This window comes from Rhinolophus ferrumequinum, chromosome 16, assembly GCF_004115265.2.
Source record: "Rhinolophus ferrumequinum isolate MPI-CBG mRhiFer1 chromosome 16, mRhiFer1_v1.p, whole genome shotgun sequence".
Taxonomy (NCBI): domain Eukaryota; kingdom Metazoa; phylum Chordata; class Mammalia; order Chiroptera; family Rhinolophidae; genus Rhinolophus; species Rhinolophus ferrumequinum.
The window spans coordinates 19,320,992-19,337,588 of NC_046299.1; the positions used below are offsets into that span (position 1 = coordinate 19,320,992).

Sequence of the window (16,597 nt, forward strand, 5' to 3'; positions counted from 1 at the left end):
TGAAAGTCAATTGCCCTGTCTGTGACAAATGGAGACGTCCCTTTCCCCAATGACATCCTACTAGTTACAGTGTGAGTCCCAGAGTACTTCTGGACTCCTTTGCTGATGGCACTGCGTTTGCTTAACTGAATGAAGGAGTCCTCTATTTTCTGATTTTGAGCTGAACGCACGTGTGCCTGGGGTGTTCCACCGCGGTGGCTGGCACTCATCCCATCTTCTCACACAGACTCGCCTACTCCCGCATCACAGCTTAAGTGCTACTTGACTTACAGAGGACAGAGAATCACGGGGGTGCTTACTTTTAGTGCTTCCTAGAAGCCGATTCTACTAAAACAACGAAGCCTATTTGCGAGAAAGAGAGCTTGACTTTGTTTTTCACCAGAGCGATTTGATACATGCAATATACTTTTCAGTACGAACTGGTTCCTAAGTGGCTGGCATTAATCCCACAATAACCAGAGCAAAAGTAGCCTCGAGTCTTGTCCAAGACCATCAGTATTACAGTCACTTATTCTCGAACTTTCGTACCTGGGTGACAAGAATGTTGCCCTCTTGGCTCTCAACAGAGAAAAGCCAGAGAAAAGGGAGCTTAAAGGTCAACCACATTTCTGAGTATCAGGCTTTGCTTAAATTGATGGAAGGTAAAGGTCAGTATTCAGCCTTCTAAGGGATACATGTGGCTTGCCTTTTATGCTTGAGCTGTGCTATTTTTGCAAAATGTCAGTTTTTGAGAGGGTGAGCATTAATTGCAAACAAAGTTACTGCAGTCCAACAGGTTTGACCCTGAGATGGAAGAGATTTGGAGGTGGAGAGAGATGTTCCTCAGAGCTGCAATCTTACAGGCAAACTCAGGGAGGGAGACTCTTATCGATGCAGAGGCATCTGTTTAGTCCAAGAGGTGAACCCCACTCATCCGAGAGGCTGTTGCTTCCTGGTACCAGCTGTCAGGGCTTTGGAAAGTTGTAGAGACAAAATCTGATTGCACATTCCCCTCCAGCCCTTGTGAAATATTCCCTTAGCCATCAGTGTTCTGCGTGTAAAAAACATCAGCATGCTCCATTACTCTTCAGTTCTTTCTCTCCCATGACAACTGCTGGGTTAGGAGTGAGAGAAAATGGAAAATTCATAAAAAATATTCCTTTGATGGTTTTTTTGGTTGTCTATATCACCTACTGGGAAAAGCTTGCATTCAGAGAATAGGAAAATTTAATAACTATATCATTATAAATATTGATTAGGAATAATGACAGCAGCAATAGCAATAAAAGCTAATATTTATAGAAGACTTAATATATGCCCATCACTGTTATCAGTGTTTTACGTGCATTAACTCACTCGATCCTCACAAAAACCCGATGACATAATGTACTGTCATTCTCATCTCCCCACACGAGACACATTACGCTGAAGTAACTTGCCTGGAATCACATATCCAGCATGTGGTAGAGCTGCCCTTGAATCCTAGCAGTCTAGCTGCTCTGGACTTCTTGGACAAGCCAGCTGAAACATTCTGGGGGCTAGGACAGGCTCAGATACCACCACATGTCCGCTGTGCCACACGCATCTTGTATGCAGGTCCCCTGTGGTTTTCCGGGACTTACCCTGCCTCTGTATGAACTGTTGGAGGCTCTCGCAGAGTCACAGCTGCCCCCGTCTCTGCTCATGACCACGTCTTGCTTTCTCCCCCAGCCCCACTGGTGGACTTGACCCCAACCCACAGTGGATCGGCCATGCTGATGCTTCTCTCCGTGGTATTTGTGGGGCTGGCAGTGTTTGTCATCTACAAGTTTAAAAGGTATGTGTCCCTCTGTCCTTGTCTCCCCTCCCTCTTCCTTCTCCGTGACAGGTTCAGAAGCTTGTGTCGCAGTGATGTACGTCTCCTGTGCATGGCAGTGATGGTTTCTGTTAATGTTTTAGGAAGATCCCGGGGATTAATGTTTATGCCCAGATGCAGAATGAGAAAGAACGAGAGATGGTCAGTCGAGTCAGTCACACTGAAAGCAGGCCCCATGTCCCTCAGACTGAACTAAGGAGGCCTGGCCAGCTGATAGATGAGAAGGTGGAGTCACAGCTCATAGGTAAATGATTCCCAGTAGCTGTCAGCTGTGCAGCCTGAGTAGTCAATGGCTGACGCTCCCTCTAACCCCTTTCTGGCTTAACATAACCACTGTTTTCTGCTCTAACACCCCTGAGAGAAACAGCTAAGATGCCCCTTGCCCTGCTTCCTTCCATTGGAATGAGAGAGAGAGAGAGAGCGAGAGAGAGAGAGAGAAAGCCTTCTTGCTCCTGTCTTATTTTTTCTTTCATGAGTTTCTTCTTCTGCTTTTGCAAAACCCTTTGCTAAAATGTTGGGCTTCAAAGTGTTCATGGCCAAAGAGAGAGCATTTGCTCTGACCATATGCAAGAAGGACAGGCCTCAGAGGCCGGATCTGCTGATCTGGGGGTCCAGGCAGGGTTTGAGGGGCAGGGTATGTAATGACGAGAACAAGACATAGCAGCCTCAGCTTGAGGTAGCTTTCAGGAGGGCACTCCAGGGCCCTTGTAGAGGAGTGACATAATGAGGTTAGTAAAGGCGTGACAGCCTGATCACCCTGGGATTTTTTTTTGTTTTTGGTTTTGTTTTATTCTAGGAGTAATCTAAAAACAATTCCCCAGAAAACAGAACCTGAGAATTTTGAGGACAAGTGGTGTAAAGTACATAGAACATCCCAGGAGTGGGGTGGCCTAAGAGAAGCCACTGGATGGTTAGACTATTACCGAGCAGACTGGCAGATTTCTTCCTTCTTTGTACCTGTCCCTTACCTGAAGTCTTAAAATGGACTTCATCGTATTTCAGTAGCGCTCACTCTGTGCCTGTGAAGTAAGCGTGGGAATTCAGCCGCTAGGAATAGAGAGTCTCAGGTGTGGCGGCTCCGTCTTACTATTTATTGCAGAGAAAACTTTCCCGGGAAGTTAGACAGCCATGAAGCCACCATTGTGATCTATTTCTTTTCTTGTCTGTTGGCATCAGGAGTTGAAGCGGTAAATGTCCCCATCTAGATCCTGCATTGCTGACTACGAAGGATAAATTACTATATTACCGTCCATGCTTTACTCTAACGTGATAATGCCAAACCACCCAGAAGGCCCCTTATAAGATTGTTACTTGGGGAAAATATGAGTCCCTAAATGAAAACATAACTCTCTCTTTACATGGATATGAGAAAGTTCTGTGTCTGCATGAAGGGGAAATTTAAATGCAATGACCGGCTCGTATCAGAAGTAATAATAACCACCGCAGCCACATCTGGTCTCCAGTTTTCAGTGTGCTTTCTTTTATTGGGAGAGACAGGCTGATAAATGTGTAATTGCTTTGGGTTAAAAAGAAAAAAGGGTTTTCTGTCTTCAAGTCCACAGAAGCATTCACCCTGTCTATTCACTGCTAAAGCTTTTAAGTACATTTTTGTGGGTCATTTGGTTTTCAGTCCCATTTACACGGGGTATGAAGTACAGCGGCTGTTTACTTTATTAAAGTAGTAATCCCTCCTTCACCAGGAAACATCTTGCAGCACAGGGCAAAGTCTCTGACACCTTTTCATTTCCAATGTCATTAAATGAGTAAGTGTTACACGTTTTCTCTTAGGAGAGTAGCTTTACCCTCCCCTCCCTCCCCTTCTACTCAACCTGGTGACTCATCTCTCCGATTGCAAAGAGCAAGACAAGCCACTCCACCTTCAACGCCAAAGCGGGGATCTGCTGGGGCACAATTTGCAATTTAAGGAAAATCCCCAAAGGCTCCAGGCGACCTGCTGATCAGGAAAGAATTTCGCTCTTGTCAAGTGCATCATCCTTCATGACCACTAACTTTATGTTTTCTTTTTTTCCTTTGTTGTTCTGTTTCCTATTTTGCCAGGAAGTATTTCCATAGTTGCTGAGAATCAAAGCACAAAAGAAATCCCTACCTATGTAAATGTTTGAATGGAGGACGCCAGTAAAAACAAAAACAAACAAAAAAATAAAATAAAAACAATCAAAATCCAAACAAACAAACAAACAAACACTCACTGCATCGGGACTTTTTAATTCTTCAGACACAGACAACAAGGGTTTTTAGCTTTAAGCCTGTGCATGTGGACTATACGTTGAGAACACGCTTGGAGGGGTAGTGTACAGGTGCTCTATTTTAATGGAAAAACACTCCCCTCCCCCTTACTCCTCTTTTTTCTGATCGGTCGTGTTTGTAGAAAATTCATGACATATATAGGCCAAGGAAATCTGCATGTATTTTTGGAAATATTCTTGGCTCTAGATTTCACAGCTGTTTTAGCACTCTTGGCTGATGGGTGGATTAGCCACCCGAGCCCCTTTCACAAGACACAAAAGACATGCACAGGAGTTTGAAACCCTGAGCTGTTTCTCTGTTCCATCGTCCTCAGTGCCATTTTTCCCTTCCAAGTTATCTGGTAGCTCTGTTGGCCAGTGGTGGCCACAAGGCTGCTTCCTGCATTCTGTGTGGCCACAGGGACAAAGAAGCCAGTTGAAGTTCTGTATATGCAGGCAGCATAGGGCAAGAAGACAGGTGGGGGCGGAGGGTGGGGAGCAAGCATGTCAGCAGTGGACCTGTGTTTCCTCTTCACCTCTTCCCATCATGACTGCTTCCCCTTGTAGCTTATCCTGCCCAACTTATGTAAAAAATAGAAGCCCAGTTACCTACTCTCTTGCCTTCCCATTTGTTTGCTATCCATGTGTGGTCATGATCTGTTCAGGACTTTGTAGCTCTTCTTTCCAATCCCCAAGTTATCCTTTCAACTGCTCCTACCTTTTCTTCCCAAACATGTTGCTAGATTCTGGACACTAACCCTGACTTTCCCTAAGTATTGGCCTAGTTTCCGCCATCCCTACCTCCACTACCCACACGTTTCTGATCTCCACCAGTTTTGTACATCCCAAGCATGGCAGCTTCCATACACACTGACCAAGCTGCATCCTGCCCAGCAGGGTTCAGCTTCATGTACCCTTTGTCCCCTCCTATAGAACCTGCCTCTTCCAAATATCCTTGTCCTTTTCCACCTGGAAATATATCATGTGTGTGAATGAGCTGATAATATATGCAAAGCAAGTCAAACCTAGCCATGTTCTGTGGAAAAGAAAGCATTCAGATGAATAGGGGTATCCTCACAGCTTAACAATAATCTCGTGCAGTCAGATTCTAGAAGATTCTTATGAGAGATGTTTTGACCATGTTTCTACATGGCAGAGCAATTTCCTCCCATGATGGTTGCTGTACCCAGTATTTCCTCTCACAGTAGAGAAAAAATTTTGTAAAATAAAACTGTTCTAACCAGAAGAAGAAGCAGGTTAATGGATTTAATGTTCAAGAGTATCAAAAAGTCTGAGAATATACGGAGTCTTGTCTTACATTAGGATGAGATTTTGATCATGAGGGATGATCTCAGACATTTCACATGTGTGCTCTCTGATCTCAGAGTGTCATAGTATCAGCAAAGGCAAAATTAATAAGCATAAAGGGGAGGAGTTAGCTGACTAATTGAAGCAGATTGGCTCAAAGCATGAAGAAATTCCAGTTTTCCCAGGGCAATCATGAAAGAAGGCCCAGAGAAAGAAGGAAATAAACATATGTCCAGCAGAAGCCCTTGGAGTACTTACTATGAATTGGGCAAAGCCTACTCTAAAATATAGAAGAAAAGAGTTGTTGAAAAACCACTCAGAGAACACAGCCTCCTTCTTGGTCATGTCCCCAAGCCAACAACAGGGTGTAACAGGGCCTTGGTGATAGAACAGGGTCCTGGGGTCCTAAAGATCCTGACGATCCCTGCCCTTACGTAGCCCGGGCAGGGGAAGAGTAGCAAAGCTGAAGTCAGAAGTTACTCAAACAGAAGTTTTTTTATGGTTGAAGATGCCCAATATGAATCTGGGAAATGGATTATGCCTGAGGCAGCCATAACTATTTGTAGAACTCAATTGAACCCTGACCTGCCAGGCTTCCTATCCCATAGGAAACATCCTCATTGATTCTCTTCAGTTGGAGCCTCCTAAATGTAATCTGAAGACAAAGTGTTTGGAAACCAAAAGAGGCTCACTCCAAACAGCACAGGGAGTCCTCAGAGTTGCAGCTCAATTAGTTTTAATTGGAAAATGATGAAAAGGGGAATGATACTCTTAAGCTAGCACAGTGCCTTGCCTAGAGTAGGTATGAAGAAAATTACTTATTGAAGGAAAAAATGAATGGTTACGTGAGAAGACGTAGGGAACAATGGGCTTGTGAGACATAACTGAAAATAGAGGTGGACATGGGATGCCTGGCATTGTGGAAAGTGACCAAAGATGGCCAGCTCTAGAGTCAGCGTCTCCAGGGTCCGCGTGTGCCTCTCCTCCAAGCTCTCTCCCACTTGTAGGAGATTAGTGAGGCAAGGGACTGCTCAGAGGGGACCTCATCGTTTTAATGATCTAGCTCCATGGTTCTTGAAGTGTGGTACCCAGACCAGCAGTATCAGCACCACCTCAGATTTGTTAGAAATGCCAGTGTTTGGTCCCTACCCCAGACCTACTGAAATCAGAAACTCCAGAGGTGCGGCCCAGCAATCTGTTTTTACAAGCCCCTCAGGTGATTGTGATGTACACTGTAGTTTGGGAACTGCTCTACTGGACCATTCTAGCTCCGTCCCAAAGAGAAGGCAGTGATGAGAACCTACAAATGGGAGGGACCCAAGTGCCTACCTACTCGCTAACAGCAGGTGCAAACACAATGCAGAGTTTGGTGGGCTTGAGGCCAGAGGAGTGGGTGGGGAGGGATGGTTGTAGAAGGTAAGATTCAGAGCAAGCTAAAAATCTAATATTGCAATGTTTTCCAAAATCCCAGAAGGCAAATTGTGCACGCTCTACCCTGAATTACCCAACCAACATTTCCTCCTTTGCCTTATTCCTAATTGGATTCCCCATGCAAAATGCAGAGGTTTGCTTTGCTTTTTTTCCCAGAAGTTCCAAATAGCAACTTTGAGAGCAATGGGGTACTTGGCAGCTGTTCTGTGTTTTCCAGGATTCCAACTGAAATCCCTCATTTGCCAACTTATTTTTATAGGAAGCCAATTAAAAAAAAAAAAAGTTTTCTTATAGTATCGGAACTACTTCTAATTTTAAAATGACTTTTTGATGTATTTTTGGTTAAATACTATGTAGTGTAATGTATAATTGCTATTGTTTATTGCTTTTACAATCATATTTATTAAACAGATAATGTCTCTAAAGTTTTGGTTTCAAGTGTTTATTTTATCCCAAACATTGGCGTTCAGTGCTGATATAGAAGTGATGTCTCTATAGGATTTCATAAAGGCTAATTGTATGAAAATATAGTAAACTCCACAGACTGGAAGGGTTTTTGTGTTTGCTTTTGGTTTTGTGTGCTAACAAAGTAGAATACATTCCACTACCTGAATTCTACCTACATTTCAGTTGACTGCATAATGTCTGTTCTTCATTCTATTTAAAAATCTCTCCAAACTGGTTACTTTAAAATAAGTAACATGCTCATTATTATTGGTTCCAAATTAGAAATGATTCATATGGAACAAACACATTCAAATTTGTCATAATCTTGTAGTTAGTGAAGGACCCAACCTGTATGAGATGAACTGATACCTGGGGAGTGGTAAAGCTGTGAATGATAGTATAGAATTGACTTTGAACCTGGAATTAACAGAGTGGAGTTCACCTTGTGGCTATGCCAGCTGTATGACCTTCAGCAAAACACTTTCACATACAAAAGCTTTAGTGTCCTCATGCCTGTAATTTGAAGGAAAAAGACACCTCCCAGCTTTGGTATTCTGCGTGGGTGAATCAGAGTCCCAAACAGCTGATTTAAACTTGGTAGAAAATAAAAAGGTGGACTGGATCCAAATCTTTTCAACCTCGTGGCTTTCCTACAGAAGAGACATTGCTTAGTGGGCCGCAATTTGCCCTTATATTTGGTTGAAGCATTTGTGCAGCCACAGAACCCTCCTTAGCCTTCCCAAAGACCAGCAAGGCTCGGCATGAATGAGATTTCCTGTTGTTTTTACGTGGCCTTTAACCTTTCCTTTCCCACAGGCTCCATCTGCCTTCCACCCCTTCATTCTTTTCCAGGCCAGAGACTATGCTGCTTTTCTCCATCAGGAGCAGTTTGTCTCCTGTGTCATTGAGGGTACAGGCAGTCACACAGAAACCATCGCTAGAGATTTCAAACAGAGGGGATTTAATACAGGGGATTTCTTGCTTAAGTAACTGAAGAGCCAAGATGCCAAATAGGGGAAGGTGAGGTGACCCCAAGGTTAGTACCAACCGGAAACCCCTACCTTCCTTGAGCTGGAAGGCTACAAGGATTCCCAGAGCCTGGGACCCATGACCACCAGATGGAAGCTGACGTCACGGAGGATGCGCCTGGCTGTTGTTGGAGCCACAGAGGACACACAGCTATAGTCAGTGATGCTGCCCAAGGTGAGGAGACAAAAAGGGAGCTTGTCTTTCCCTTGCCCTGGCCCTCCCATCTCCAGCCCATGCTTCCCATTGGCCAAACCCGGCCACAAGCTAGGGGCAGTGGACCCTGGGAAACGTAGTTCCCTAAAATACCAAGTAAAGCAGGAAGGCGTGGAGAGTGGACTTAACAGAGCCCAGGCAAGTGACTGGTACAGCACCTCTTTCAAGTTCAACACACAGTGAAGCCAACAAATCTCCCCCAACCCAAAGGCACTCATTAAATAGTAGGTGCTCCTTTCACTGTGACATTCTTTCACATATTTCCCTTTAAACAACACATACTTAAAATATGGCATGTTTATGTGTGTCACTTTATGCCTTCCTCATCAGATTCTACGCTCATTTAGGGGAAGGTCTTTATTTTTATTTTTCATTGCACTCATTTAACCTCTAGCACTGGACATGGCCATTAGGGGGCACTAGATAAATGTTTGCTGAAACTCAACTCTGGATTTTCATGTTCTGTTGTTGTGAGCAAGTCCATGTTTATTTAGCAGTGGTCTCTGAGGTGTCATTTTGGGTCCGACAGCCCTTGCCCAGCCAGCACTTGGAATTTCATGTCCAGTTGGTGTTTGTTAAGAATCAACGCATCTTTGTCCCTCTCTGGTACCACTCAAGCTGCTGAATTCGGAAAGCTAATCTTAGATATTCATTTAAGTGAAATAATTGCAGTTTAGGGGGAAAAAAAACTGACCAGAAAGTAACAGGAAAAACAAAGGTCTAAATCTGGTTTCTGAATCATTGTGTAACTTATTTACCTATTTCTCAGGAGTTAATAGTATTTTGAAAATGCATGTTAGGCAGATGCTGTCATAGTGCGAGAATCCCCAAATAATTCCACATGAACACATACAAGGAGAAAACTGTTATGGTTTTCATTTTGAACACATGAAAAGGGATCTTTGGTTTACAGAATACAAATATTTATTAATCCAAATGTGTTGTAGACTTCTTTAGGTGGTGATAATACAACTGTGAACCAGGCAGATAAGATCTCTGCCTTCACGAGCATGTATTCTGATAGAAACAATGAACAAATAGTGAAATTTAACGTAACATATACAGTGCAATCATACATATCAGGTAAATTTAAGATATTGAAGGATAACAATAAAATAAAACATAGCAGGGAACAGAGTGACCAGGGATGGCAATGGGAAGGGGGGAGTTGGTCACTAGCTTCTCTGAGATCTGAAAGCTGAGAAGAAAACAGCCCTTTGGAGACACATTATCACAACTTATTCAAAGTCAACCTTAGAATAACCTCACCCAGAAAACAAACAATGTTGGACCTCCACAGCAATGAGAAATGCTTCTGAGTTTAAGGAAAAATAGCTTTCACAATGTTCATGCACATGAATTTCCCCAGGGAATCATGTATACAGTCAGTTCTACTATTTGACATATGCATTCCAAAAAATCACCTCATTATGCGAAATAGCGCAGTAAAAACCACAAGGCTTAGAAAACAAAAGTGGGACCAGGACACAACACACAAAAAATGTTTCTTGTGTTAGCATCATGTGCAATATGTCAGTGACATGTTAAAGATACAAGCCTGTCCTAGCCCACTGTCATAATACAAGACCAGAGGCTGGGTTATTTCTCACACTTCTGGGGGCTTTGAAGTCCAAGATCAAGGTGCTGGCAGATTCAGTGGATCTGGTTTCTGGTTCCTAGATGGTGCCTTGTTTCTTGATCCTCACATGGTAGAAAGGGCGGGAGATCTCTCTGGTTTTGTTTTTTAATAAAGTTTGTATAAAGGCACTGATCCCATTCTTGAGGACTCCACCCTCATCACCTAATTACCTCGCAAAGGCCCCACCTACCGTTACCTTCAACTTGGGCATTTGGTTTTCAACATGAATTTGGAATATTCAGACCATAGCAAAACCTAATAAAAATGATAACACAGTTTTGCACATGTTAAATGGTTGAGAAATACAAAAGTAAAACACTTATCTTAAAAATACCTGACAGACTGAAAGATTGAACTATACTAGTTATTTCTAACTTATAAAATTGCAGGTTGTAAAAATTATTTTTCTTGCCTTTTTGTATATTTTCTAAAATGAACATATATTACTTGTATGGTCAGGAAAAAATGCCATTTCAAATTAAAATTATAGGAAATATATTGTGAAGTAAATCTAAAATATTTGCTTATTGTATTAATGGAAAAATTATTACAATAATAATATATCTAATATAATATGTAAAGTTCATAGAAAAGTTCAAATTATTGATAGTATGTACTTAAATTCTTTCCACAAATTAAAAATATCTTCTCTAGATAAGAAATACAATTTTAATGTCATTTTTATCAATTTAAATTCATTTTGAGGTGAAAATATTTTGCTATTATGGCACCTGCATATTTAATTCATGAAGTTTCAAAATTTTAAACTGTGTAACTTTGCTAATCTTTGTATATGTATCTGTGTGTGTGTGTGTGTGTATGCACACATACCTACACATGCACATGATTAATAAAAGTTTAAATATAATGTAAATATGCATACATATACATTTACACATTATTTGGATATGTGCACATGGAAATACATCTACACACACAGACATAAACATATGAGGTAACAGTGATTAGTGATGGGCCAGAAACACGTCTTATTAGTGAGTCTACACCCTTGTTTAGACTGTGTGTTGAGTATATCAAGCCAGTTCTCTCTGAAGATGTTGTCCTTTTGTACTGACAGTCAGCACCCAAGCTGCGGTGGGAAGGGGAGGTGTAAACAGAAGAGTTACTTCTAAAGGAGAACAAAGCATGGGACTGGCTTAGCCAAGTGTTCACTGAATAACTGGGGGCAGGATGTTCTCATTGGCCAGGGCTAACGCACAGAGGGAACCCTGACAAGCAGAGTTGTAAGCCAACGGAATTCACAGGAATTCACAGGGTCAAGTCCAGGTTCAAGCATCGGTGTGAGTATGTATGAACACTAAGTCCAAAGGGCCACCAGCTATCACAATTTTAAGTCCCAAGCCAAGAGTTCATTCATACTTATATAAAAATGTAAATGAAACAAAATATAGAATGAGGAAGTTGTGAATGGAAAATATATAGTGACAAAAATAATAAAGGAGCTACCATTTTAGCACATTATGTGTCATTATTTAATGTGCCATTTACCCATTATCTCATTGAATCCACTCAAGTCCCCAAAGTGAGAAGGGTTTTCTTCCTGTACATTTGGTGAAAGCGGGACTCCGTAAAGTACAATGACTATCTCGTGATCACAGGGTAGCAAGTCTGTATGACACCAAAGCGTTTGCTTTTTCTTCTATGCTGTGTTTTTCCTTTAAAGAGGAACAATGTTTCACACTCATCTCTATGGTTAGTAGGTGCCTGGTTAATTGATGGTCATGGCTGATTCAAAGGGTGGGTCAAGATTCAAAAATCGAAAGGCCAGGGCTTGGACAATTGAGAAACACCACTGGTTCAGTTCCAAATCAAATCTGTCTTGTGTGTTGGACTAAATAAGTGAAAAGCTGCTCTATGCAGTGAGGACCACTTTCTGAATCCTTCCGTGTGCTGCGTTTCAGATGACTCAACACAAAGTAGACACAGTCGTCCTCAGTGACGTACTTGGCGTACAAGTTACGTACAGTGACGTACAAGTTACTCTCTGGAAAAATACCAGAAAAGACTCAACTCTTCCCTCTCGCTCTGCAGAAGTTTTTTCCTGGTTGGGATTGAAACTGATGTACCTGGGGATTATGAAATCAGATAAATGGGCTCTCAGGGAGGGAGAGTGAACATAAGTTGGTAAAATGGGTTTCTCTCGCACACGTGCACATTTTTTTGGATGAAATTCTTGCAAGAACGAGGGAAATAATTAACATGAGATGAGATTTTTTTCCTATAGAAATAATCTGAAAATGCTCCCAGAAAATCTAGAAGGACAGGTAAATATTGATTTTTTTTTTAATATAGCGGATAAAACAAATCTGAAAGTTATTAGTCTGCCTAGTTGTATCATTCTCAATTTCTATATGCATTTGCAAATGTGGTATTAATATTATTTCTTCTTTTTTAGCATCTTGATTATATGTAACATATTAGAATGCGTGGGGCTCTGGAACAGGAGGATATGAAGGGTTAGCTATCAGTAGGGGGCCATGAGCTATAAAAAGAGAGGAGAAAAAGGTGGTGATGTGTGGGACATTTGTTGGTGTTATAAAGAATAGATGATTTTAAGTATACAAATACTTTAAGGTAGGAATATTCATTTAATAATGCAGAAACCTCCAGTTTGGAAAGTTTAAGTCACCATGTCGAAGGCATATAGACAGTAGAGTAGTAAAGTCAGAAATTTCAACCCAGGACTCCTAATGGAAATGCCTCCTCCTGTTTCTACTCTACCACCCTCCCTTCCACTCCTCCAGGTAAGCCACAAATTGGTGATGGTTCAAAACTAGAAAATTTCATGTTCACGCAGTTCCTGCTCCAAACATAGTTTTGGGAAAGAGTTTACACAAGGAAAAAGAGTTGTCATTCTTTTGAAAGCACAGAATATGAGTTATTCAAATGAAGAAACTATTCCTTTTGACCTTACTTGATTTGGTCCATGGGAACATAGGCCGTCTAAGCCCTCCCAGTGGAAAGAACTGATATTTCCTACTAAGTTTGGTAAACAATGGATATGAAGGGAATGTTTCTAGATACTAAGACTAAGTGATTGTGAAACCCAGCATCTCATCCAGCACCCAGAGTGCTGCATGTAAACCATAGATACAGACATGGCTTAGCCCATTGGAGATCAGACTCCCTGTTGGAATTCCCGGGCCTCTGCAGGAGGTCTCTTTTCAGGGCCCGATTCAGAGCAAGCCCTTCTTTCCCCACTCCATTCCATGGAGTTTCACAAGTTGTTTGTAGTAACTCAGAATGAAGCCTTGAACCTCTATCATATCTGAGCACATTTGACCAAGAGTTGTTTTTGTTTTCTAACTGATGAGATAATAACAGTATTATTGCAAATAGGAAAAACCTGGTTGGTTTGGGATTTCCTGCTCAGTCATGATGCATCATCAGACTTAAGTGAGAAGAAAGAAGAAAGCTAGACTGGACAGGATGGGTGAGACAGGACTGACCAGGGTGAGTGGCTGCTTCTTGAATTTAATGGGATATCCAAGAGACAAAACATTACAGTGTGTGAGGCCCAATCCAACATGTGGAACGTATCACCTGAAGATTCCAAACAGTGATTTTACCAGAAGTCAGGCTGATAGCCATAGCCTAGGTGGTTTCTGGGTATCCTCAATCATCAGTGTCTATTTTTAATAAGACTCTACTGAGGCCCCTGGGCTTGGGAGGTCAGCAAGGTCTGACCTGTAAGACAGGGGTAGCTGAAAGAGACCAGGGCTTCTATTTAAGTGCGCTATCAGCAGGGCCAGTATGGGGTCTTGAGTCTAAGCAAAACACTGAGGTGAAGCCTAGGCCTAGGTGTAACTCTGTGGTGGAGAATAGAGAGTAGCTGGTACTCAGTAAACTCATAAGCATCCAGAGCCACTCCCAGGCACCCTGGATCATCAGCTAAAAGTGTCCCAACCTCTCCTAGCCTGAAGACGAGCTGGTGACTCCTAATATACTCTTCCATCTCAGTACCATTGGGTTCTGGGACAATGTGGATTCCACTTCCTCCAAACCCTCTGGGAATGGGGTGGTAATTTCAGAGTTTTTTTGACAGTCTCTCAGAAAGTAACATTGCAATTGAGTGAAAGGTCAAATTATTCACCATACAACAGCCAATAAGTCAAGCGACAAGAAGTTGGGGCAAGGAAACCTATTTTATTTGGAAGGCCAGCAAAGCGAGAAGACGGTGGACTAGTGTCCTAAAGAACCATCTTGAGAAAGTACAGAATTCAGGCTTATTTTATTTCAGGGGAAGGAGAAGGATTGGATTCCTTTCCCTGAAATAAAAGAAGGGGCTCAAGATCAGAAAGTGATTGATAATCGCAGACATCTGAACACCAGCGAGGGTCCAAGGGGCATGGTGAAACTTCTTTTCTTTTGGTCAACAAACTCCAGTTGCCATGGTCCCAGTCATGAGTTTCCTATAAAATCTTTTGATAGACAATCATTGTTTTTGTAAATACGTTCCTTATCTCCTTGGGGAGGTAGTTTCAAGCAGGGAGGTTTTTTTCAGTAATTCCTAGACTACTGATTAGATTCCTTTCATGATAAGCATATCTATGTACAAGACTAGGCAGAAGTTGCTCACCAACATGCTGTGGGAACTGGGTAGGCTCAGCAAGATCGAGTCAGAAAGATACACTATTTAATTCTATTACAAAGTGAAAAAAAGCCAAATAAATAAGAGTAACTTCCCATTTGTAATCAGGCTCAAATAGATTTTTGTCTCCACTTTCTTTCCCTCCACATTTTCCACTCTACTCCTCTTCCTTTGTTATCAACACTAACCTGAGTACTAACTGTATGTGTAGCATTAGGGGGCAACAAATAAAGCCCATGTGTATGTAACCAACTGAACTTGAACTCTATATTGCAGGGAAAACTTTTCAGTGAACAAGCAGGTTTGTGGACTCTGTGTATATGTAGAAATGTTTTTCTTGTTATAATGTGTGGTAGGCAGTTTCTAGAAACAAACAAAAGCAATGCCAGGATGGTTTATTAAGCATAATTTCAGAGGCGTTACAATTGGGACTGCCATCCATCCACGTGTGGGAAGCAGAAAGCTCAGCCCGAGTCCAAATTTTCAGAGTTCAGATGATATCTCTAATAAGACAGTTATCTCTAATAACAAGTCTAATAACAAATTATCTCTAATAACAAGTCTGCCAGAACTGTTTTTGCTAGAATCATAGACTCAGAATTCCAGAACAGGAAGAGAAATTAGATAAAATGTTCTAAATATTTCTTGAGAACTGATTAGCTGTTGTATATCATGTTAGACTAGGAAATTGGCCAATTACCTTATTTCACTGAGATCAGCTGTTTTCTATGGCCACATAACAAGTTAGTAGCAGAGCAAAGACTTATGTATCCAGATTAAATTTTCTTTCCCATGCCACATTTTCTGTTCTTACCTCTGTGATACCTTCTTCCATCCTCATCACAAGATCCTCAGAAAGAATAGAAAAGGATCCAGGAGAACTTAGAAAAGTACCATAACACTCATGTTTGGAGGGTGTGGAATGGCCCTACATCCATGAAAAATAAAGCATTTGTTCATTTACTCAACAAAGTCAATCTGAATAATGAATCACAAGACAATATCTGAGATGTGTAACTTTTAAAGAAGCACCCTAGTCATCAACCAGTAATTAAGAAAAAAAAAAGAAGTTCTAACCTTTACTTCCATTTTTCAAGGAATATGATTACAGATGTGATTCATAACTCTAGCAAGAGTTTCCAAGAGCATTTTTTACATGACCAGTGTTCTCCTTTTCAATTGCTTAGGACTGTCTCACAACCAACCCTGAACTCTAACTCTTCCTTTATTCTCCACTCCTGCATGGACCCACTTCCCAGAGTTCTTTATGGTGTAAATCAATTTAGATTGCTGTTTTAGTCCAATCTCTGTCCAGGTCTCTACCCATTCACTTGACTTGCTTTTCAAAAGATCTCTCTTTTAGACAAGTGGATGAGGGGAAGGCAGGAGAACACTCACACTTTAATAAATCTTGTTTGAGAATCATATGTAATACTCGGTCACATAAAAATTATTTGGCGAAATAGATTCAGTACAGGTTGGCAATATGTTAAACATGAAAAATGAGATAAAGAGGAATTAAACAGTGGTAAGAAATTTGGAGCCTGGAGAATAATGATGCTATTTGAAAAAAGAGGATCTTTGCAAAGATAATGATTTCAGATTAGATACCTTGCATACAAAAGGCAGTAAGAATCCACTGACGAAAGTGGTAAGTGGCACCAGCAGACAGTATAAGGAAATTGAAACATTATAAGAAGTAGACAGAAATATAAAATCTCAGACACCCAGGGCTCTTTAGTGCAGGAAAAAATATCCTAAATATATCATTAGTTCTGGAAGATATCTCTGTGAACAAAGGGTATATTCAAAACGGTGATCCTATGTTGGAAAGTTGC

At 41.4% G+C, this 16,597-nt stretch overlaps 1 protein-coding gene across 3 annotated transcripts in view; it reads left to right on the top strand.

Annotated features, from left to right (window-relative positions):
• The window catches only part of SORCS1 (sortilin related VPS10 domain containing receptor 1), a 467,290-nt gene extending 460,084 nt beyond the window's left edge, over positions 1-7,206 (top strand). The window contains exons 25-27 of one of the 3 annotated variants that reach the window (XM_033130825.1): positions 1,690-1,795; positions 1,918-2,078; positions 3,893-7,205. In XM_033130825.1, the coding sequence (XP_032986716.1) occupies positions 1,690-1,795; positions 1,918-2,078; positions 3,893-3,957 (332 nt within the window). In that variant the 3' untranslated portion in view covers positions 3,958-7,205. Of the gene's footprint in view, positions 1-1,689; positions 1,796-1,917; positions 2,079-3,622 lie in introns of all 3 variants that reach the window. The other 2 variants (XM_033130827.1, XM_033130826.1) reach the window with 2 other exon arrangements.
• The last annotated feature ends 9,391 nt before the right edge of the window (positions 7,207-16,597 follow it).